Source organism: Pseudonaja textilis, chromosome Z (genome assembly GCF_049901715.1).
Source record: "Pseudonaja textilis isolate UNSWEBS1 chromosome Z, rPseTex1.2, whole genome shotgun sequence".
NCBI lineage: Eukaryota > Metazoa > Chordata > Lepidosauria > Squamata > Elapidae > Pseudonaja > Pseudonaja textilis.
In genome coordinates this window covers 89283769-89308422 of record NC_142008.1, presented here as the reverse complement: position 1 = coordinate 89308422, position 24654 = coordinate 89283769, and the positions used below count along the sequence as shown (strand labels likewise).

General features: G+C 40.4%; 1 protein-coding gene across 4 annotated transcripts in view; it reads right to left on the bottom strand.

Annotated features, from left to right (window-relative positions):
* Positions 1 to 24654, bottom strand: part of ZNF385C (zinc finger protein 385C) — a 261764-nt gene that overhangs the window by 25628 nt on the left and 211482 nt on the right. For all 4 annotated transcript variants that reach the window (XM_026718266.2, XM_087916251.1, XM_087916252.1 and 1 more), the window contains one exon: positions 4623 to 4765. In XM_026718266.2, the coding sequence (XP_026574051.1) occupies positions 4623 to 4765 (143 nt within the window). The remainder of the gene's footprint in view (positions 1 to 4622; positions 4766 to 24654) is intronic.

Below are 24654 nucleotides of genomic sequence, written 5' to 3'. Positions count from 1 at the left end.
AGCTAAAATGCTCTGAGATTTTAAATTTCAGATAGGCACCTGCCACATAACACCCCAGACTTAATAATTGTCAATAAGAAAGACAAAATAATCTGGACAGTTTACATGGCAGTACCTCAGAGAGTAAAATAGAAGAGAAACAGCTAGAGAAAATAACAAAATACACACCATGGGCGCAATCCCAAAATAACTGGTGCACCACTTGAACAGCAGTGATATTGACAATATCACCATTGGCCAGTTACAAAAGGCAGCTTTACTCAAATAGCTTAGACTTTAACACCATCAAACATCCACAACTACCTATCACAGATCTTTGGAAGGGCTTGATAGGTTGAAAAAAATGCCAAATAAGGTCTTAAATGTCTAGCAGATTGTGCAACAAACCAATAATAATTACTATTATGAATAGCAATCTTTTTACTTTGTGGCTCCATTTATACATTATAGCTGATAGATACAGTTTTGCTTTTAATAGACAATTGTTTTTAAAAACAACCTATACGTGTATAACCTTGTAATCAAGTGTTATCCCATGTGTAAGGTAAAATTCTATGCATGTAATGTAGCTCTCTTTCAAGAGACTTAAATGTTTCATATTAAATGATGATAATTACCATAAAAGCGACAGTAAATAGCTAAACATCCTAAGGCTGTGAACAACATCATTTATTAATATTATTAATTACTTTTCTACATTATGACACAGTTCTCAATTTTTTAAAAAACATTTGGTTATAAGTTGAGTAAAGTAGAGTAGAACAAACTTAGCAAAGTAAATCTATCAGGTAAACCATTCTGTTAATTCAACTTTAAAAAGGCTTGATACATAAGAATATTTTAGTATTTCAATTTAATGACAAATTACTCTGGGAACCAATTAGAATCATGCAGCCACTGCAGAAAACCCTTTGTCATTAATCATTATGCAAAAACAGACATAAAAAAGACCTGCCTAATAGTTTGAAGTTTGCCTTAGGCAAATATATTTTTCTATTACTTCTGTATGGCTTATTCTTTTAGAGGTTGCTAACTTCTAACAACAGAATTCAAGATTTTTCTAGAATCTAGACTTATTCCAGTATTCAATAAATTATGGGCTGTTAATCAATAGGAATGTAGAACCTTACTTACAGGATCCAAATTCGGTACTCAAACTTTCAGCATCCTGTGCCCTCAGGTTCATGTTGACTTCTGGTAATTGTTTGAACTAGTTCCTGCAGTTTTCTCAAATTCTGACATAATGTTCCCATTCTTGACAGCCTATCCTTTGGTTCTTAAAATTCTGCAGTGGTTTTTTTTTTTGTTATTTAAATTTGCAGTTGGTCTATGTTGAAGAACAAACTATTCCATAGCTGAATTTTTAGCAAAACCCAACCAATTTTAGAGGCACTCTAAAATTGTAATAGTTCCATTTCAAATTGCTCAGTAACCAACTCTATTATTTCTCCCTTACCATTTTTTTGCTTAGTTGTTTTAATTATCTACTCTTGGCAGTATAGAATGAGGTGATAATAATATTCCAACTTAGAGCCAATATGAAATTCAAGAAATTTGGTTTCTAATAGTGCTTTCCATATCTTTTCCTTCATTATCTAAAACCTCTTATTAGAAAGTCCTTTTTATCATTTATCACAAAGTTGTATCTCTGTTGTGATTGGTTAATATGTCACTACTCAAACAAACATTTTTATCCAATTTTGGGTAATTTACTCAAGCTTAGGAAGTACATGCAATTCCAGTCTGTATTTTCCATGGAGATTCTTTGCGCTGAACTTACAAATTTTCTTCCATTACACAGACCTGATCTGCAAAGGATTACGTGTACCTCCTGATAGCTGAGCATTTTGAGATTACTAGGAGAGATGCAAGAATTATACAGTCATTTTACTGTGCTAGAAGTATTAGAACAACCTAAGCCTGCTACTGCTTATCCATCTTTTTCCCCTGAACTTACTGGTTTTTAAATTATACTATTTTAAATGATTTTTTAAAAAATTGATTCTTAATCAAAATAAATAACATTGTCCAACCTACTAGATACAATTTATTCCTAATGTATTTATCTACAGAAGTTGTAGGACTTTCTCACCTCTCTATCTGTTAAGACAAGGACAAAATATCCAGAAAATTGTAAAGTATCATTTTGGATTCAAGCAGTTAAGAAAAGAAAAATTCCCAACTCTATGTTTCAACTAATTTGCAATGACTTGGATTACTTTTGTTTTATCCCTGCAATATATCCACTAATATATAAAGAGAGATTTTTGCACTGAATCTCCTGTAGACTATGAGGTCAGGAAAACCAGGTGACCCAAGAATGGTGTCAGCCAGCCAGTCAGTCTGACTGTCTGTCTGTCTCTCTTTCTCACACACATGCACATATTTACCTGTCTATTATCTCCAAATCCACAAATTGGTTATATAATCAAGGGAAATCAAATAAGCCTTTTCTTGCGTTATTCGCAGAATGAAACCGTTAGAGAAAAAGGAAACTCTTGATTCCCAAGAAGTTAGTCAAATTGCTTCAAGGTTCAGACTTAATTCAAAAAGTACATCACTTCCAGACTCTTCTCCTCACTATCAATTTATTTTCTTTGTTAGTTCAATGCAATATGTGGCTTCACATATTTATTTATTAAATTTATTTATTTATTAAATTTATGTTACCCATCTCACTGTCAAATGACTCTGGATGACTTGCAACACCGAAAAATTACAATAAAATCAAAACATTAATCTTTAAAAATTGAAACATTAAAAGTTAATAAAAGCAAGACAAAAAAGGGACCAACACATAAATGGGATGGAGCTGGGATCTTCTTCTAATTTACTAAACATCTCTAACGTGAAGCACCTCCATCAGGGCCCCAAGCCAGTTGGCAGATCCAGAATTTCAGGCCCTTTTGGAAAGCCGAGAGGGTGAGGGAGGATCTCTATCACTTCAAGGGGTACGATGTTCCAAAGGGCAACAGCCATGGCAGAAATGGTTCTTATCCTGAACATCAGCTGAAATGTCTTGGCTGAGGGGTCTGAAGATGCACCTACTGCCAGAGCAAGTGGGGCAGGCCAATCTCATTGGGATATGTTTTAAAATATATGAAAGCTTTATAATACTCATCATAATTAAGTTCCTACTGCATTTTGTTTACATAAACTTATTTATAGTGGTGCTTTTATTTTGCTACTGTATATACAAATTAAGATAATGAGGTTACTTAGAAATCTACTGAATAAACACAATGAGCCATAACTAAACCAAATTGGTTAACTTAGTTCTCATAGCTATGAAGAATATAACATGATTTTCTTAACATCCAGGTTATTAATTATTTCTATCAACTGGAACTTCAATCTGTCCAAATAACAGATTAGATAGTAATAGAAATTAACATCAAAATTATTTGTTTTTTCCATCCTACTAGAGCAAGGAGCAAATATGACAACTGTGATTCTACTTTTGTCTTTCATTAATTCTTTCTATATAATATTCCATTTTTCATTTCAAAGGGAAAGATAAACAGGTTAACATATAGATCATCTATTATTCATTTGTTAACACTAGTTTGCTCAGAAAATAGAAGATGGTATCATTCATTGAAAACAGTACTGCTCTCAAGCAGACCAAGTGGTATAATTACCACTGTAAAATATAGCAAGCAAAATCTGGAATAGGTAAATGGAGAAAGGCAGTTTCATCAATAAATTAATAATCCTAGTACTGTAGTTAAATGGATCCTCAACATTCAGAAATATTATATCAGATAAAGAAGCCAAAGTGCAAACCTCTTGAAGACATCTACTGCCTGCTGTGAAAACAGGAGACCAGAATAGATACTGCATCTGTCTTTATTGAAGATGTTCAAGCACAATTGACCCCAACTTGAAACCTTCATGGTCCTATACTGGATGGGAATTTTTGGAGTTGCAATCCTATTGAATTGTGGGGGAGGTAGTGCCAAGAAAATGGAAACATGACTGTTTTTAAAGGATATCAGATACACAATTTTAGAATTTGTGATGATTGACTATATCTCTATTGTTTTGATCTTTTGAAATACATGGAAAACAAAATTGCAAGGAAATTCCAAGGGAATTCCAAGGTGCTTTGCATTACTTATTATGGGAAATCAGTAGAAAAGTAAAGTCAATTTAGCATATTATTCTGGAACTCTGTGATTCCGCCCATCAATTAGAAAGCCACACTACAGCTATATCATTATATGGCTACCATCATCATGGCATCTTAAAAAACCCCTGTGACCTTTGCATCTCTCTTTAGGTGTTAGTTTAAGCGTTCTATCTGTAGGTGTGGGGCATAATATGTTGAACATGATGGGCTACGTGTAAGCCTCCTGCTCTTGCTGTATTTCAATAGCTACCACGCATAGATCCAGTGTATGTGTCCTGTTTGACCTTGGGAGTCTATAGATCAACAGGGTGAATTATGCAATGAGCAAACAAAGAAGACTGAGATAAACATTGGACCAGAATAGTTATATTCTAGAGTGAAAATGGCTAACTCAGAAAGCAGAGGATAGTTTTGCTGCTACTGAACTCCATACAGTGCTAAGGTCATGTTATGTGAGGATAAAGAGACAGATCAAACTAGAAAAACTCACCGTATTGAAATTAGGAAAAAGGTTGAGTGGTGGGGTGCCATTGAGGCGGAAAGTCAGAAAATGCTTGATATCCAGGGATGGATGTAAAGACCGTCCTGGGATGGGAAGTGAGGCTAAGAGGGAGCTGTTGTGATTAGCTGGACCTAGGAATCAAGAACAGAACAGAAATAAGGCATATGTTTCAAAAGATAGAGCTAGAAGAAGAGGCTGGCTAATATTGTTTCTTAAAGCAGACCTTCCAATGTGGTGTACTGCAAGAAAGTGGCTAATTCGTTATGAGAACTAAGAGCCAAATTCTAATCCCACTTCTTATATTACATGCTTTCATTCAGGGGTGAGATTCAAATTTTTTAACAATCGATTCTGTGGGCATGGCTAGGTGGCCATGGCCATGTGACTGAGTGGGCATGGGTTGTTTTTTGTGGGGGGCAGCCCACAGTTCTTTAGGCCTTCTGGGCCTCAGGGAAGCCTCCTGAGGGCATTTTTGCTCCCAGAAGGCTTCCCCAGGGCTCAGGAAGAAAATAAATGGAGCGCAGTGGGGAGGTGCAGTGGGGTCCCCCTCCATTTTTTGCCTTCCTGGGCCTCAGGGAAGCTTCCTGGGCGAAGCAGTAAGTCAGTGAGGGGCATCCCAGTACAGCTGATGGTTGGGAGGGAAAAAAAAGAAATACATTAAGGAGTACTTGGGCAGGGAAAAACCCAGTCAGCAATGTTGGGTATGTGCATGATGTTGCGCGTGCATGATAAGGATTGACTGGGTGGGGACGAGTGGGCGGAGAGGGCAGGGGGGCAGCCAGGGTCATGATTTGTCAGTTCTCTGAACTGCGCAGAAAGGGTGTTGGTACTTACCTGATATGCCTGTTCTCTTTGAGCTGTGAAGAGCATCCAGTAGTGGGGAGTGCTTCAGTCTCTGCACGTCTAGGCTGGACTTAATTTCTGGAACGCTCCTCCTCCTCCATGGGACTCCTCCCCAGTTTTGGCGAAGACGAGAGAATAAACGCCATTTGCCCTGCATGCCTTAACAATTCGTTGGCAGAAATGGGACCCACCAGATGGAAAAAGGGGTGGGGCAGGATGCTCTTCACAGCTCAAAGAGAACGGGCGTATCAGGTAAATACCAATGCCCTTTCTCCTATGAGCTGTTCAGAGCATTCAGTAGTGGGACATACCAAACCTTGGCCTGTCCTATGGGAGGGACTCAGTCTGGCTTGGAATTCCCTCCTGGTCCCCGTGGACCCATTGCAGAACTCATCTGCCAAAGGAGCCCTCAGCAGATGCAAACACATCTATTTTATAATGCCTGATGAAGAGCAATGGAGAGGCCCAGGTTGCGGCTCAACAAATATCAGTTATTGGTGCCTGCATGGCCCATGCTGCCAATGTTGCTGCGCTCCTTGTTGAATAAGCTGTTATGCCCCTGGGCACCAGTAATGATTGAGTCTGATACGTTTTCGCTATTGCAGCCCGTAGCCAATGGCCTACTATGGAGGAAGAGACCTTGCATCCCTGAGTGTTTGGCTGAAATGACACAAATAAAGCTTCCGTTTTCCAGAAAGTCACTGTGCAGTGAATATATATTCGCAATGCTCACTTCCCATCAAGCCGATGCCATTGTAGTTCCAACCTTTGAGATGGCCTGGGACAAAAGTTAAGAAGTATCAGCTCTTGTGCCCTGTGAAACGCCAAATTAATTTTAGGTATAAACGTAGGATCAGGATGAAGGACCACCCGGTCAGAATGGAAAACACAAAGGTCTTTTCTGATCGACAAAGCTGCCAGTTCCGAAATACGATGAGCAGAAGTGATCGCTAGAAGGAAAACTACTTTATACGTCAGAAATTGGAGACTTGACAATTTCAAGGGTTCGAAAGGGTACTTAGTGAGGGCAATGTGGACCTTGTTAAGGTCCCAAGTGGGATAACAGTGAACTGCTGTCGGGTGTAAATTTGTGGCTCCTCGAAGGAAGCTTCGTATGTGTGGGTGATGAGAAAGTAGACCCTCAGAAGTGACAACCGATGTCAAAGCTGCCACCTGCCTTTTCAATGTATTAGGTGATAATCCCTTGTCAAGCCCCTCTTGTAGAAACTCTAGGATTTGAGCCACTGATGGATAGATGGGATCAGTTTGAGACTTAGTACACCATTTGAAGAAACTGGACCACGTGGCATTGTAGATACGAGTTGTTGAGGGGCATCTGGCAGCTTGGATGGTAGCAATAACTCTGTCGGAAAACTTTTTGCTCTTCAGACGTCTCCGCTCAACCTCCAGATGGTCAGGTGCAACCATTGAGGGTCTAGATGTTGAAGGGGTCCCTGGATTAGCAAAACCCTGTCCGACAGAATTCTCCATGGTGTTGATAAGGATAGACTGGGAGGTCTGCAAACCCCGGCTGTCTGGGCCAGTAAGGAGCTATTAGCAGCAGCTCCACCCTCTCGTCCAGCAGCTTCTGGATGACCTTGGGGATCAGAGGAAGTGGTGGGAATGCGTACAGAAGACCCTGGGGCCAACGGCAGCGGAGCGCATTGAAGTTCTCCGCTCCTTGTGAGGAGTACCTGGAAATGAATCTGGGGAGTTGAGAGTTGAGGGGGGAAGCGAACAAGTCTACCACTGGCTGCCCGAATCTCCTGACCGCCTCTTGAAACAGGGTCAGATGGAGGCGCCACTCTGATTGATCGATCGTGGCCCTGCTTAGCCATCTGCCTGTGTATTTGACAGGCCCAAAATGTGTTCTGCTCTGATGGAAAGTAGATTGCTCTCCGCCCAATGACACAAGCGCTCCGCTTCCCGCATGAGATGTTTTTACTGTGTGTCTCTGTTTATGTGAGCTTTGGCTGTTACGTTGTCGGTCAATATTAGTATGTGTTAATTGTGTACCTGTGGAAGGAAGCTGCAGAGAGCCAGGTATACTGCTTGAAGCTCCAGCCAATTTATGCTGCATGACTGTTCTACAGCGGACCAGCAGCCTTGGGTTGTGAGCGATTGAATGTGAGCTCCCCATTCAAACAGGCTGGCATTGGTGGTGATGTCTGTGTGGCTCTTCGAAGAGGCAGCCTCTGTTGATGACTGGTCTGGTCCACCAGAGGAGAGAAATGAGGACCTCTGATGGTACCTTGACCTCGTATTTGGAGTTGCTTCGGCCGGAGCGCTGGTACGGGAGCAGGAACCACTGGAGGGATCTAGTGGGGAGCCGTGCCCAAAGGATGATAGATATACATATCATCTTGCCTAACAATTTTGATAGTTCAGCTAGGGACACCCTCTTAAGACCCCTGATTTCCATAACTAATTGCTGAATGCTATTTAGTCTATCTGGTGACAGGTAAACTTTGCCTTCCACCGTATCTATGACTGCCCCCAGATGGATTAACCGAGTTGATGGTGTTAAATGACTCTTTTTCCAATTTATTGAGAACCCATGTTGTTGTAGGGATTGTAATGTGTTCTGAGTATCTCTGACTGCTTGATGATTGGAAGATGACAAAATTACGATGCCATCAAGGTAACACCGGAGTCGTACCGGGATATCACAGAGATGAGCAGCTAGAGCTGCGAGAACCTTCTTGAAGGTCTTGGGGGCAGAAGCTAGTCCGAAAGGAAGGGCCACGTATTCGAAATGATGGTTATTATAACAGAATCTTAGAAATCTATAGTGGGAAGGCCGAATAACAATATGTAGGTACGCCTCCGTCAGATCTATAGACGTAAAGACGTCACCTTTTCTGATGCCAAGTAAGATAGATTGCAGGGTGTGCATTTTAAACTTGCGATATACTAAGAAACGGTCGAGATGTTTCAGATCTAATATTGCTCTCCACCCCCAAACTTTTGGGAACAACAAAAAGATGTGAATAGAAACCACGTCCTCGTTGGTTGGTGGCTACTGTTTGGATGGTCGTATGTCCAGTAGATGTTGGATAGTTGTTTCCATGAGATAACATTTAACCAGATCTCTGGAGCGAGGGCATGCATGAAAAAATCTGGGGGGGTGGATTGGAACTCCAACGCAAGGCCAAATCTGATTGTGTCTCTGACCCAAGGATTAGACGTTGAGGAGTCCCATTGGTCCGCGAATAATTTAAGGTGTCTGGCAATGGGAGCCGGGTCCAGGGAGTTATCTTGGACGTCGAAAAGACCTGTTCCTGCTCCTCAAAAGGATCTCTTGGATTGACCAACCCTTCTGCTCCTTTCCCCAAAGTTGGACCTGTCTGGCTGCTGCCCTGGTCTGAATGATGGGGGGTCTCTGGTATCTGGGTGAAAAGGGTTCCTGGTAAAAGGGCTGGAAGGATCCCCTCCGAAAGGACTGAGGGTTTCTAGAATCTGACTTCCAAAAAAGGGAAGGTAGAATTTTCTGTTTGTTTCGGGTTTCAATTAGTAGCGGATCAAGGGAAGGGCCAAACAGTCTGTCTCCCACAATAGGAGACAAAGCCAGCTTGCATTTGTGCTTAAAGTCCGCTTGCCAATGTTTTAACCATAGTAAGCGTCGCATTGTGACATGTGAAGTAATGGCCCTGGATGAAAACTTGACCGCATGATAAGTTGCATCAGCAGAGAATTCAGCGGCTGCTATAAGTTTAGCAATATCTTGGTGCACTCTAATGTTGGAATTAGTGACATGTTCCCGTAAGAGGCAGAGCCATCTGAGAGAAGAACGGGTAAAGGAGGAGGCGGCTGTGGTTGCTCTGATAGCCCACACATCAGACTGATGGGCCCTGCATAGAACTAGCTCGGCCTGTTTTTCCTCCAGCTTTAATGCCTCCAGCGCTTCACTGGGAATGGAGGAGGACGCTAATCCCACTATAGGTTCATCTACCTCGGGAATATTCAACAATTTTGACAAATCAGGGGCCAAATTGTAATATTTCCTGTCATATCCAGTGGGGGCCGGGTACGCCGCTGCAGACGCCCACTGTTTCTGTACCAGGTCCGAAAACATGGGAGGAACTGGGATCACCTCTGCCTCCGCTACTGGTTGGCTGAAAATTAGATCTTCTGGTCCCTCTTCTGAAGGAGCTGGAGTGGTAGAAGGGGTTGACTTGTTCAGGCGCGCAATGTTTTTTGCCTTAAACAAGAGAGATCTGAAAAGTTGTGGGTGGAATAAGCCTGTAAATACCGGTTGATCAGGAACAAGGCCCTCATCCTCAGACATCCCCCTTTCTAAGGAGTCTGCTTCTGACAGGGGCTTACTGTCATGTATTGATCCTGATTCAATCTGTTCCATTTGATCAATTTGATCCACTTCTTCCTCCTCCTCCTCCTCAGTCGGGACTTGGAGGGACATTTCCCCTTGTAAATGTACCTGGGTATAGTATTGCTCCGACCTGGTCAACGACCTCAGCGATTGGGAATCATAATCAGCGGTTACAGGATGTTCCCTGGTCAGAACTGCATGTTGAAGACCTGCTGCGATTCCCTGGTGAATTGCCAGCTCCGTCCAGGCCTTCATCCTCCCTGGAACTTCCTCTGGAAGAATGTCATCCTGTTGAAGACCAGCAGCTGTCGGAGTGAATGTAGCTTCGGGAGCCCTTTGCATGGTCGGTGTTCCAGGTAACTGGACCTGTTGGCTTTGGGGAGCCAAGCTGCACCTGGATGAGAGGGAGAGATCTAGGGGAGGAGGGTGGGAAGAGGTAGATGGACCTGGACTGGAGGAGGGAAAGTCCTGTGAGACCCTGTGCATCTCCCGTGTGCACTTATCTATCTGCTTTTCTAATGCTTTATGGACCCTGCTGGCATCCCTTTCTGAAGCTTTAGAATTCCCTTTAGCCTCCTTATGATTGTGCTGATTTGGCTTTGACCTTCAAGGATGAGGTCTGAGAGCTGCTACTGCCTGCCATTTCGATTGAAGAAATTACAGTATGCTTGTTATTCAATGCAATACTGTGAAGGCGATAGGCATGCCCAGGGGCCTGAACTTAGGACAGACCGGTTGCCCTGATGATTTTATTCCCTTTTCTCTTCTTTTTTTTAAATACCTATCTATAATGAGTCATATCTCAGTAATATTTTATTGATATTAAAATATTATACCAAATAGATGATGATGATTTTTGTTATTGTTATATAATCACTAATATATATATAGCTATATGTAAATGAATATCAATTAAATAGCACGAGGCTAAATGTTGAAAATCCAAACAGCCAAATTGAGAATGCCTAAAGGCCCAAATTGATAAAAGGAGAGGCCTTCAACAGCTTCCCTACACAGGCGGACACAGGCCTAGGTGCTCGCTGTTGTGCCGCTGGGTTGATTGGGCTGTGAGAGTTAAGCCAACAATTTAAATGTAGGAATAGCCTCGAATGTAGAAAAAAAACAAGATGAGAGTACAATGATCCTCCCAAGTGTTCCTAAGAGAAACCTCTGCTCGGGACAGAAAGTACCTCACACAGCATGAAATGAAATATAGTCAGCGTGGCCATGAGGTCTTTGTAAGAAAAAATGGCCTCTGGCCATTAACCTTTTGGCACATTCCCCAGCAGCAAACTCCCACCTTGTGAAGGAGTAGCCTCCGAGGGCTCTTCCTATAGGCTAAATGGCGGGGAAGGGTGGAAGGCACTAAGCATTTGAATCTTCCACCCCCAGGCGGCATTCAGAGGGGAGAAGGAAAACAATACGACTCTATTGTGAGCAAAGAGCTCATGCCGCTGTTCAGATGAAAGAAACTCTGCGGCTATCTGTCAGAATAGCAGGGGTAGAAAGAGCGGTTGTAGGGAGGGGGCGCAGAGCAGTGCCGAAACCTCCCTCTGCTTTGGGGTGCGAATCAGCGCTTCCCTGTAATGCAAGTGATCTCCGACTGCCTCATATTAAAGAGCCAATGTCAAGAGATCGTAATGCGATTAGAAGGCTAAAGAGTTCTAAAGACAAGCTGATCAATTTTCAAACCTGCTAGTAAAGAAATGAATTTTCCTGTTTCAGCTAAGGAAGAATCACAAGCCCTGCCTATCCCTCACGAGGCTGAGCCAAAACTGGGGAACACTGGGGAGGAGTCCCGTGGAGGAGGAGGAACGTTCCAGAAATTAAGCCCAGCCTAGACGTGCAGAGATTGAAGCACCACCCACTACTGGATGCTCTGAACAGCTCATAGGAGAATCTTAACAACTGATTCTCTAGAATCAGTCCGGGATGGTAGAATCCCACCCCTGCTTTCATTGCTTCAAAACTTGTAACCTATTTCACACAAATGCATTTGTATAGAAATTCAGAAGTCTACACTCTAACAAACATATGGTGTGTGTGCGTGTGTGTGCATGCATATAATAGAACATTATATAACAAACATAAAATATCAGTATGATTCACTCCTTAATGGTTGCAAGCATTGTAAATATACAGTAGAATAACACATGTTGGAAAATTGGATAATTTAATCACTCCCAACTCCAAAAGCAGAATTATCCAGTTGCTATTGTCTCCCAGCATGAATAACCACTCTAAGCATTCTTTTAGTAATGAATCATACCAAAAGTAATAATTCAAATAGACATGTGATTAGCTTCCCTGAGTCAAGTAATTTTTATTCATAATGCAGGATAAGTCATGTTAACTTGTATTCCTTTTTTTCATTTTTTAGATATACTAGAACATCTTAAATCTCTCTAATATGTCAAGACATCCATTTCCTGTAATATCTTCACTAAAGATATCAGACTGATCTTTCCAGAGATTGAAAGAAAATGTCTTAAGAAGCAATGGGCTGCCTTAAAGTTTTAGAGTCTTAAGGCCCTGATTTTACCTCTTAAACTCCCCAAGTGGGGAAATGTGTAGAATTTGGTGTGGGGCTTTTTTTTTTTTTTACATAGCCCACTTTAATATTGTTATTGAATCACTGGCCAAAAACTGCTGCAATCTTCAGACAAGGTAAAAGCTGGAAGAGTAACTCACAAGCTGGAATCTGTCTGTCCTGGACATATGAATCAATCCAAAATTAAAACTTGCAGTTAGAAGAATGAAGTGGGACTCCTGTTTCCATTCAGAAAGGAGCCCTTAGAAACATATGGAATATTACTTTATTATTCAAAAAAGAGCCTAGTTTTGACCTAGGCCATGTGGGAGCCAGATTTTTGAAGGCATTAATGCTTAATCATGCTGATGGTACCATACCAAGAAACAAAAACAAGCAGAGTTACTATAAAAAAAATGGATTGTAGATTTTCTGGCCAATAGAATAACAACTGGAATGTCTTAGCTACACGGTACTACAGCTGATATAACCTGTATCATGATACACATTCAAAACAGAGAATGTTAGCAGCTGTTTTCCTTTCTATTTCTATAACAAACACAATCTCCACTTAATTTTCTTTCCTCTAGACTGGCCATCCCTTAGTTCTTTTCAATCTTCACTCAAAATAATTTGCTTACTTGACCCATCCTTAAAATTGCTCATTCAGGAATTTCTAGTATACTATCCCCTTATATTCGCTGGTAATTAGCACGAGGACACTGTGCAGAGATTGATACCTTTTGTTGTGTTGGATACCCTATAATTTTGTTGTATTTAAGATTTTGTATTTTGGTTAAAAGCTATCTTAGGAAAATGAAATCCTTTTCTAGGCCTTTCCTGATTGCCCTTCTTTTTCCATTATTCACATATCAAAATAAAGTGAACACCTGGCCATTAGGCATTCCCTGGCATCTTGACAGACCTTCTCAAGAATCCCTTTTAAGTACTTCATATAAATTAGTGGATATTTTGTTCACTTTGCAGTATCACTTATACTTTCAGCAACAGGTGCAATCTAAATGCTCCAGTCAATAGCTTTCAGAACAGCTGATAGAACTACAGTGATATTTTATCTAGAGCTATCCTAGGGATGTCATCTGAAATCTTCTGTTAGTTATGATTCTGTTTCATCACATAGAGATGCTTCCAAAATTCTCCTCATTTCAAATTTCTCCTCAGATTTCATTGTTCCAAAGGAAAGCAGACTGTTAAAATACAATATTGCGCTGTGTTTATTTTCTCATTTTTTATAGAAAGCTGTAGTTTATTAAAAGTTTCAACTAAGATCTATACCTATATCCCTTAAAATGTGTGGGTACAAATAGAACATGGCAACAAAGGGCAGTTAATTATTAAATGCTGTTGCTTTATTGAACTGCTCTTGATATGTGTGGGAGATTTTGCAAGGCCAAGTTAAAAGCCAAGCTAACCCAAAATTATTTTCTCAGGAAAAACAAAATATTGGCTCAGCCACATGATGTCAAGTTGGACAATTATTCCTTTACAAAAACATTTTCCTGGGAAAACTGCGCTGTCAGTTTTCTAAACAACAGCAGTTCATCCTTATGTGTGTTGCCTCAATCATAATTAGACTAAAACTTTGTCTTATGGCAGGATTACTTCTACATTTTTTTTTCACAATTTGCAAATGGTGTACATACAAGAATTCTTGCATCTGACTTTATGCATTTCTCTGATGATAAAACAGGCTGATAGAACACTGCTTTTATTTATTGCACGACCAAACCCAGAACAGGCTTGATGCCTTCCATCAATCCAATTGGCTATATTTACCAATAAAAAATGCTTCAATGCTATTGAAAATACAGAGTAAAGAGAACACTTTTTAAAACCTTGAGCTATGGCCATTTTTTCTACTGATTGTAGAAGGGTGCCTTGAAGGTGCAAGTGGCCTCTTTTTAGCAGCCTGGTCAAATTTCTCCTGTCTCACAAACCAGTTCTAACTCAAGGGTGAGGGGGAGAAAAATTGGTTTGCTCCATCAGGCATGTACTGATCAAATTATTGTCAATGTCACCCAGAAGGGAAATCTGAGGAACAGCAGGAAAAAAAAGCCACACAAACATGTTTCATTTATTCATGTTTAAAGCAACAAAAGCAAACATGTCAACAATTTAATACTTATTCTGGCATGGTTGCTGCAGACAATTTTAACTTCACAGCAACTTTTGTAGGGCTGAAACAATCTCCCAAATCATAATAAAACATTCTCTCTTGTTTTCAACTCAGTGTTTTCCATATATACTGGACCATAACTCTCACCATAATGATATTTGGAGATGATGGGCTTGTAATCTAGTGTAGGGAACACAGAGATGAACATGGAGAAGGAATGCAATGTCAACTAGAAAACCATGAACTAAGACCAGGAAGGGAAGAAGATAGAGAGAAAGAAATATAAAGTGTTTCTCCCTGGTATAATAGGAAGGAAAGGGAAAAGTCTTTCAGTTATTCAAGATGTTATTATTATAGTATATGTTAATAAAGTAAAGTTTTTGTGGAGACCATTTTTGACTTGGCATATCTTTTTTTAAAAAAAAATTGTTTTTATTTTAAAACAAATCCATCTTTCAGTTATACAGTGTGTTGACTAGGTACATATATCTTGTGTAACTATTTATATTTTGTATATCTTTCTTATTCAGGTTATATTCTTGTTACAAACTACTCAATCTTATATATCTTATCATTATAACAATATCATTTAACTTCTTACTTTATAAAATAAATCCCATATCCTATAATATTCTGCTTCTTCTTGTTCTTTAATTGCCAGTGTTAATCTACTCATTTCTGCACATTCCATTTCAGTTATTCAAGATGTTGTTATTATAGCATATATTAATAAAGTTTTTGCAAGACTTGGCTTATCTTGAAGGGCTGACATCTAGAGAATGAAGGCTGATTAATTTTCTTCATTAATCCCAAAAATTTAATCGATAAAAAGGATAAAAATAAAATTTGCAAGTGTATGCACAGGTATATGTGAAATATAATCTTGTAATGTTAATCAAATATTAATCAAAGGGAAAAAACAGGAAAATAATATCCAATCATATAGTTATTATATGGAATGCTGATGTCTTTCATTTTCAGAAACAAGCTTCTAGACTTCAGAACCATAAAACGAGATATGTGCAAAATATATTGAGTTTCCACTAATTGCATGAAGACATAAAAATGAACAGTAGCTGTTGGGAACATCTCAAGGCCACACAGATAATATTCCTTGTTCCCCGATTATTCTGGTTACTATTGCTCATTCTCTTTAAGGTAGATATGATATTTTGTGTAGATATTTGTTTGTATTTGTTTATTACTTTAAAATAATTATTTTCTATCTTTTAAATAATTATTTTTCTATAATAATTGTATTTATTACATTTAAATAATTATTTTCTATATATTTCAAAGTATATTTTAAAAAGATCACAAATATATCACAGTAAAATGTCTTGAACATCTGATGCATGATACATACTTTCTGAGTAAGATGATTTAAAAAGCTGATAGCCTAACTTTTTTTCCCTTGTTTAATATAAATTTCAAGAATGAAAACCAGAAAGACTGTCCAATTCCTCAAAGGATTGCTAGCTCGCTATTCACTACTGAATAAAATATATTTATCTAGATTTGCTTCCTGATTATAAGGTCAACAACTAGGATAAGGACACAGTCAGAAAAGACAATGAACCATTGAGACTTGCAGATAATTTTGATGTCTCTGCAATGAAACATCCAGTCCCAGCCAATGCAGGGATGGAACAGAATTAACAACTGATAGGAAAAATTGGCTAGAAGAAAGTGAAATAAAGCACTTTAAGGTCACAAATGACTACATTATTATTTTTCCTGTGGTGAACCAGCAGTTTTCATGCTGTATGCAGTTTGGAAATATTATATTAAGACAGTGAAGATTATATTAGATTTGCAGCAATGCTTCCAACCTGACAAATACTAGCATGCCAATTATGGTGCCTTACAGTATGATTTGAGTATATGAAAAATCTTTACAATAATGCTCCTTTCACAAGAATACTGGAGAAAAAAAATTAAACAGATAATTAACCAACATATTCATTTTGAAAAATGTTTCCTATGCTTATGAAGAAATGATAGTATGCAAATCCTGGGGAATGGTTGATGAAAAGGATGGTGCTTGCAGAGGTGGCCAAATTGACTTATTTGATTAGAAAAAAAAAATCTATGCTAATGGCTGACTGGAAACACTTTACAAACTTTTTGCAAGAAACAGAAAAATGTACTTATACTTTGGGTTTTGATGATTAGAAAGAAAACTGAATAATAGAATTGAGAATTTCTTTTGGTAACCACAAAGCAAGAGATAAATTTGTAATCATAATTACAATGGTTGCTGCGGGGGTTATGTAAATTTTCTTCTTTTTTTATCTTTTCGGTTTATCTTTGTTTTTTTTTTGTATTAGTTTGAATTAGTTTTAAGCTTTTTAAGTATGTATGTATATATACATGTTTGTGTGTGAATGTATATGTACTGTATATCTCTATCTCTAGGCATCATGGTCAGCTTCTAACATAATTGGCAGTAGGACAAAATCTGAAGACATTTATCACAGCAAAACATACAGAATATAATTTGTGAAGAAAAAAATTATCTCCATCTGCAAAGCAAGATTTATATATTCATTTAAACATGGTTGGAGATGGGATGTTCTGAGGCAACATAGATAGGAATTGGGAGCTCTCCATGGTCCTGAAACTGACCTGAAAATTTGCTACAATATAATACTAGCTACCTTTCCCTTGCACATTCTTACCTTTGACCGATCCTTCTCATGTCTGTCTGGATGCTGATCTCTTGACTTCTTGGATTTTGTCAAAATAATGGAGTTTGACAATGTTTGACCAACATTTCCTAAACTAAAGATGCATTGCAACATTTTGGTCAGCATAACAGAAGTGCAGTCATCCTTGGCTACATTAACATACATTTTGCTGCTCTTACAGCTTATCTTGCATAACTCCTAACTAAGATTGAATGACATTGCTGCCCTATCACAATATGTCTCACAATATAATGGAGTAGAGTTTCCAGGCTGCATTTCATGAATTCCTTTCTATCCTTTTTCCTCCTCACATTATTGCCTACTGGTGGGAAAACCAACTATCAATTGTTCCCTGACAGAGGCTAAGGTTTGTTATTATGATTTTATCTACTTATTTATTAGGTTTCATTTTAATTATTTACAGGATGGTTCTTTTGACAGGACTATTGATCTCCTGGGAGAACAAATACACTTATGAAATGATTTCCTGATTGATGCCAACTTGAGATCATCTGGATTACTACCTAATTCCTGGAGATCTTGTCAGAAAAATGGAGGATCAATGTATCTGTGTCAAATAGTCTCCTCCAATTGCAGTTGGACCTATTGTTGTGTCTTACTGTATCATTTCTCATCCATAAAACACAATAAAAATGTGAAATCTAATCTATAGACATGACATGTGTATTTTGACATCTTTAAAAATGTTAAGGCGGGACACCCCTGCTATTAAAGGAAGAGCACCTGTGATGACGAGAATCTTAAGAGCAAGAAGCTAGAATAGGTAGGAGAAGGGGCATTGATGCTTACTTGATACGCCCATTCTCTGTGAGCTGTGAAGAGCATCCAGGCATGGCAGGTGCTCTGTCTCTTGTTCGATAGGCTGATTTCTGAGGACACTCTCGAGGGTCCTCCTTAGTGTCCCCGGTTTTGGCGAAGTTGAAGTGATAAGTTGTTATTCTCCTTCACCTTTGCTCAGTAGACTTGGCCAGGATTGGACCCACACCAGATGCACTCTGGGTGGGGCTGGATGCTCTTCACAGCTCACAGAGAATGGGCATATCAGGTAAGCACCAACGCCCCTTCTCCAGATGAGTTGTTCAGAGCATCCAGGCATGGGACACATCAAAGCTGGCGTGTCCTATGGGAGGGTCTCCACCTGGTTTGGAGTTCCCTTTTTATGTTGCAACACCCATCTGCCGAAGGGTTGCTTCAGCAGAAGCAAAAACATCCAGTTTATAGTGCCTTATGAAAGGCGACGGTGAAGCCCACATTGCTGTCCTACAGATCTCATCGATCGACACTTGGGTATCCCAAGCAGCTGGTGTTGCAGCACTCCTTGTTGAGTGTACTGTAATACCTGTAGGTACGGGCAATGACTAAGTCTCGTAAGTCTTTGCAATCATGATCTGCCAACTGTTGATGATGTGACTTTTCTTCCTTGAATAGAAGGTTGAAAGGAAATAAAGAGCACCTCCGTCTTCCTAAAAGAGGCAGTCCTCTCTATGTAGATTTGGAGTGCACGTCATACATCTAATAGATGCCATTGTTGCTCTAGTCTAGACCATGAGATGGCCTAGGACAGAAGTTGGGGAGTATCAACTCCTGTGCTCTGTGGAAGGCTGAATTAATCTTGGGAATGAAAGTTGGATCTAAGTGAAGGACAACTCTGTCCGAATGAAAAATGCAGAGTTCTTGTCTCACTGACAGGGCAGCTAACTCAGAAATTCTTCTTGCAGATGTTATCACTACTAAGAACACCACCTTGTACGTGAGTAGGTAGATGTTCGTGGTTCTCAGAGGTTCAAAAGATTGTTTTGCGAGTGCTGTGAAAACCTTGTTTAGATCCCAGGTGGGGTATCTGTGGACCACTAGAAGTCTTAGATTAGTGGCTCCACAGAGAAAGCTGCATATTCTCAGGTGATGAGTGAGGGATCACCACAGGGAATGACTGATGCTAAGGCCGTCACTTGTCTACGCAAGGTATTTGGTAAGAGTCCTTTGTCCAGACCTTCCTGGAGAAAGTTCAGTATTTGTGCCACCAATCGAGAGGTGGAGTCTATCTTCACTTTGTCACACCACTTGCAGCAGATGTTCCAGGTATAGTATTGTATATCTGGTTTGTGGAAGGACGTCTGGCTGCTTGGATCGCAAAGATGACTTTATTGCAGAGCTTCTTGCCTTTCAGACGTCTCCGCTCAAGTGCCACATGCCTAGGTGCAGCCATTGTGGGTCCGGATGTTGAATTGAACCCTGTGTGGGCGAGACTCTGTCTGGCAGAATTCTCCATAAGCCCATGATCGATAGACCCGAGATCCGCAAATCATGGATGTCTGGGCCAGTACAGTGCTACCAACAATAGTTCTGCTTTCTCCTCTAGAAGCTTCTGGACTACCCTGGGAATCAGTGGGAGGGGAAGAAAGGCATATAGGAACCTCAAGGCCAGCAGCAGCGTAGAGCATTGACTCCTTGAACAGAAGAAGGAAAACTGGAACAGAAGCTCACGAGCTGTGTTGAGGGGTGAGGCAAAGAGGTCCATGATCGGTTGGCTGAACAGATGTGACCTCTCCTGGAACAGACTCGGATGCAGGTGCCACTCGGAATAGTCGACAAGTGGCCCTGCTCAACCAGTCTGCCTTAATGTTGGACTGTCACGAGATGTGTGCTGCTTTGGTGGAGATTAAGTTCCTCTCTGCCTAGCAGCAGTCTCTCTCTCTCTCTCTCTCAGTGATTTTGAATGAGTGCCCCCATCTGTTTATGTGGGACTTTGTGGCCACATTGTTGGTCAGGAGGAGGACATGTTGTTCCTGGATTAGCGGTAGAAATTTGCAGAGGGCCAGATGGGCTGCCCTCAGTTCTAGCCAGTTTATACTGCAAGTCTATTTTGGCGTGGACCAGCGACCCTGAGCTACAAAGGACTGACAGTGTGCCCCCCATCTAGACTTGCATCTGTTGTGATAGTCTGCCTGTGAGGGTCTTTGAAAATACAGCCCTTGTTAATGTTGATGTGGTCCACCAGCAAAGTGATATGAGAACCTTTGACAGAACAGTAACCTTGGACTTGGCATTGCTCCTTCCTGACCATTGATATGGGAACAGAAACCATTGTAGGATTCTGGTGTGGAGCCAGGCCCAGGGAACAATAGAAATGCAGGAGATCATTTTTCCTAGCAGTTTAGATAATTGGCCCAGGGTTACTCATTTGAGAGTCCTACCCCCTTTTGACAACTGCCTAATGCTACTCTGCCTACCCAGTGACAGGGATACCTTCCCAGACACTATCAATGTTGGCTCCCAAATGCAGGAGACAAGTTGAGGGTGTCAAATGACTCTTAGCCCAAATTATTGAAAATCCATGCTGTTGGAGAGCCTGTAGGGTGACTTGAGTATCCAGTTCAGCCTGCCGGCTAGACAATAACAAAATTAGTATGTCATCAATTTAGCATTGTAGCCGAACTGGCTTATCTTAAGATGGCCTGCTAATGTCGCCAGAACCTTTGTAAAGGTTCGGGGAACTGAGGCCAGGTCAAATGGAAGAGCTACATACTGCTATACTGGGTATAATAGGAATATGTAAATATGCCTTTGTTAAGTCTATTGATGTAAAGGCATTTCTGATGATGAGGATTGATTGCAAGGAGCTCATCTTAAATCTCCTGTAGACCAGGAAGCGATTCAGGCATTTTAAGTCTAGAATTGCTCTCCACCCCCACCTTCCAAACTCTTTGGGACCACAAATAGATGTGAATAGAATCCCTGTCTATATTGATCCATTGACACAGGTTGGATTGCCCAGATCTCCAGCAAATGCTGGATTGCAGTCTCCATAAGGGACCTTTTGGTAGGATTCCTTGATACAGGGCACTGCATAAAAAAATTCGGGGGTGTGGAGAGGAACTCTATGGAGAGACCTGATCTTATGGTCTCTCTGACCCAGACATCTGATGTTTTAGATTCCCATTGATCTGCAAATAGTCTTAATTGTCCTATGGGAGGATCAAAATTGGAATTATTTGGGATGACAACATCACTATTTCCCTGCCCCACAAAAGGGCCTTTTCGACTGCTCTCCTTGCCTATTTCTCTCCCCAAAGTCAGATCTTTCTGCCTCTCGGTACCCAAAGGGTCTCTGTGAGCTCTGAAATCACAGGGATTGATAGAGGGAATGAAAGAAATTCCTACAAAAGGACGGGGATGGTCTGCTTTCAGGCTTGTAAAAAAAAAGCGGGAAGTATCTTTTTCTTATTTCGAGATTCCATCAGGAGTGGATCCAGGCAGATTCAAGCAGTTTGTTCCCTACAAAGGGAGCAGATGCCAGCCTCTACTTATGTTTGGTATTCACTTGCCAATATCCGAGTCAGAGTAACTGTTGTGCTGTGACTTGCAATGCTATGGCTCTTGAGAATTTTACTGAATTAAATGTTGCATCTGCAGAGAATTTTGCAGCTAGCGCAGGTGAAGAGTGCAGGTAGTGCAGGTGAAGAGCCTGCCTGGTTTAGCAAATTAGTACTGCCCTTGGATTGCATTGACAGATCCAGTGGAGGAGCTGTACTGGAGCTTTGAACAGGAATGGCTTTTGGAGGAGATGTTGTTTATTGTTCTTTTCAGCCTCACATCAATTTGGCTATATCCTGATGCGCCCTGGTATTTGAGGAAGGAATGGAATTTCTCAGGTAACAGAGCCACCTTAGAGAAGATCTGGTAAAATAATGAAGCCCATGCATCTGTTTGATGAGCCCTGCAAGGAGCTAACTATGTTCTCTTGTCCTTTGGTTTGAGAGCTTCCTCCACTTCACTTGGTATGGCAAAGGAAGAGGTTAGGGTTACCAGAGGTTCCTCTACATTGGGGGCTAGCAGGGAGTTAGAAAATTCTGGTGCTAGATTGTAAAATTTTTGGTCATATCCCGTTGGATTGGGATATGTTTGGTGAGTCCTGTAGAGGTCCATTATTTATTTATTTTAAACAAATTTTATTAATTTTTTAAAGACAAACAAAACATAAGACATAGAAACATAAAACCTCCTTTCTAAAAGCTACTTATAGGTTTTAACAAAGCAAATAAAACATTATTTTGTACAGCATAGTTCCAAATTATCACATTTCCATTTAAACACAAATATATCTTTTCCGAGTTTCTCGTTATTTCTCCCTTCACTTTTATTCAATTATATTTCTTTCTATCAAGGTTTTATTAATTCTCAATCATACATTATTTAAATAAACAAAAAACAAAAAAATATGAAGCAATAAATTTATAATAACATTAAAAGAATAGCAAATAATTAAACATTTTACACATTCCCTTTAATGTTTTGTTAAATATTGAAATCTATCATTATTAAGCATTTAATATTTTAATATTTTGTTAGATCTTGTAATATTCCAATTTTCTATTTCAAAACAAGTACAATACTATCTTATGTACTTTTGCAGAATCTTTTTAAATTGTACTTTACCCTTTGTCTCTAAAAAAAATCTGCTTTTTTCCATCTTGTTTCAAGCCTTTGTGGCTTTTTTTCCCTTTTTCCCTTCCTTATCCAATCTAGTTTTGCCCCCCCGCATCTCCTAACCTCCACCTTTTAGCTTCCCTCTCTGTTGTATTCCTCTTTTCTGTCGCTTTCTGACATTGTATTGATTTTTCCCCTTATTTTTCTCTTTCTTGGTTGTTTTTTTAACTCTGAAATTCTCCATTTTCCTTCCCCTCTTCCTCTTTTCTTTCTTAATTAGTCCATTAAAGATGGCTTCTTCTTCTTCTTCTTCTTCTTCTTCTTCTTCTTCTTCTTCTTCTTCTTCTTCTTCAAACAACCCAAATGTTTTAAATGTTAGAGTAATTTCCAAGAGTCCCAAAGTCATCAAGCAATCCAAACAGCCACAGAATATTTCATCTTCTTCCCTTTACACTTTCTCCTCCTGGGGCAATATCAGTTACAAAGTCCCAAAATGTATTTTAAAGCCTTATTACAATTAATTTCTGGTCTTATAATCTTCAAGCGTCTCCTCCAGCAAAGTCTTAGTATAATTTTTTTTTGTCCTCTCCCTTCCCACTTATAACAAAGAGCTTTGGATTTTTACCTTTTATATAAAAGCATGTTTTTCAATGTCCGTTTGCTATCTCCGTAAGGAAGGAGAGTGAACTTTCCCTTTCAGCACTTTCGTTTGCCGCTTTGACAGCCTGCTTTGGAAACAATATATCGTGCAAAAAGTCAGGTTTCCAGGGTGTTTGAATATATCTTAATGTCCCAGTTCAGCCAGAAGACTTTCTCTTTTAAACTCTTCCTCCTGCACAGTCTTAGCCAGTTGAAGATTTCTTTGTGGCGGTCATTGCTGACCGCCGCTCCACCGCCTTCAGAAAAAGGAGTCTAGCCAGCTGGGGAGAGGGGTTGCAATGTCCTCCGACCCCTGCCCGGATCTCCTCTATCTTCTGTTACCCCTCTGGGGTAACGACAACCCCCAAATCCGATTGGATCGGGGGTACTTCAGCGGTGAGCACAGCAGGGACCCGCAGAGTCATGGATTCCTGCCACTGCCAAAGTCTTGCAACCAGAAGTTCCAGAGGTCCATTATTTTTGAACTAAATCGGTGAACATTTATGGGACTGGTATGACCTCTGCTTTGGTGACAGGTTGTGAAAAAATTAAGTTATCCGACTCCTCCTGTGCTGAAGACAGCTGGGAGGCAGAAGTTGGATTGTCAAAACATGGTGTCTTTTGCCTTGAATAATAAAGACTTAAATAGGTGAGGGCGGAAGAACCCTGTAAATGTAGTTTGATCAGGGGCTAAACCCTCATCTTCTGACATGTCCTTCTTTAGCTGCTGTGCCTCAGACAAAGACGAATCATTGTCTTGGGAGGACACTGACACAATTTGTTCCAACTCGTCTAGTTGGTCTTCCCACCTGGTTGGGCATGTGAACTATTGCAAGATCTGGTCGGGCATGTGAACTATTGGTGGATTCACCCCTGGGGTGGTACCTGAAGTTAAATGGAATCCGTCCTGCTTAGCGACTGTGGTGACTGAAAATCATGATCAGAACCTGCTTGATGTTGCCTTGCCAGGGAGGGTCTGTTGTATACCTTGTTTGATGGCTAGCTCCATCCAAGCCCTCATATGTGAGGGGATTTCCTGAGGAAGAGATTCCTCTGCGCGAACTCCCACTGCTGTGGGAGTGAATGTAGCCTCAGGAAGTGCAGGTGAGGAGCCTGCCTGGTTTAGCAAATCAGTACTGCCCCTGGATTGCACTGACAGATCCAGTGGACCTGTACTGGAGCTTTGAACAGGAATGGCTTTTGGAGGAGATGTTGTTCGTTGTTCTTTTCAGCCTCACAAAGGCACTTTTTCAGGTGTTTTTCTAGTGCCCTTTGGTGTCTCTCAGCGTCTTTCTTAGTGGCCTTGGAAGGCTACTTTGAACCTGTTGTCTTCTCTGGGTTCTGGCCATGGCCCTTCTGGCTGCCGCTCTAGAGCCTGAAGCAATGAAGCCAATACAGCTTCC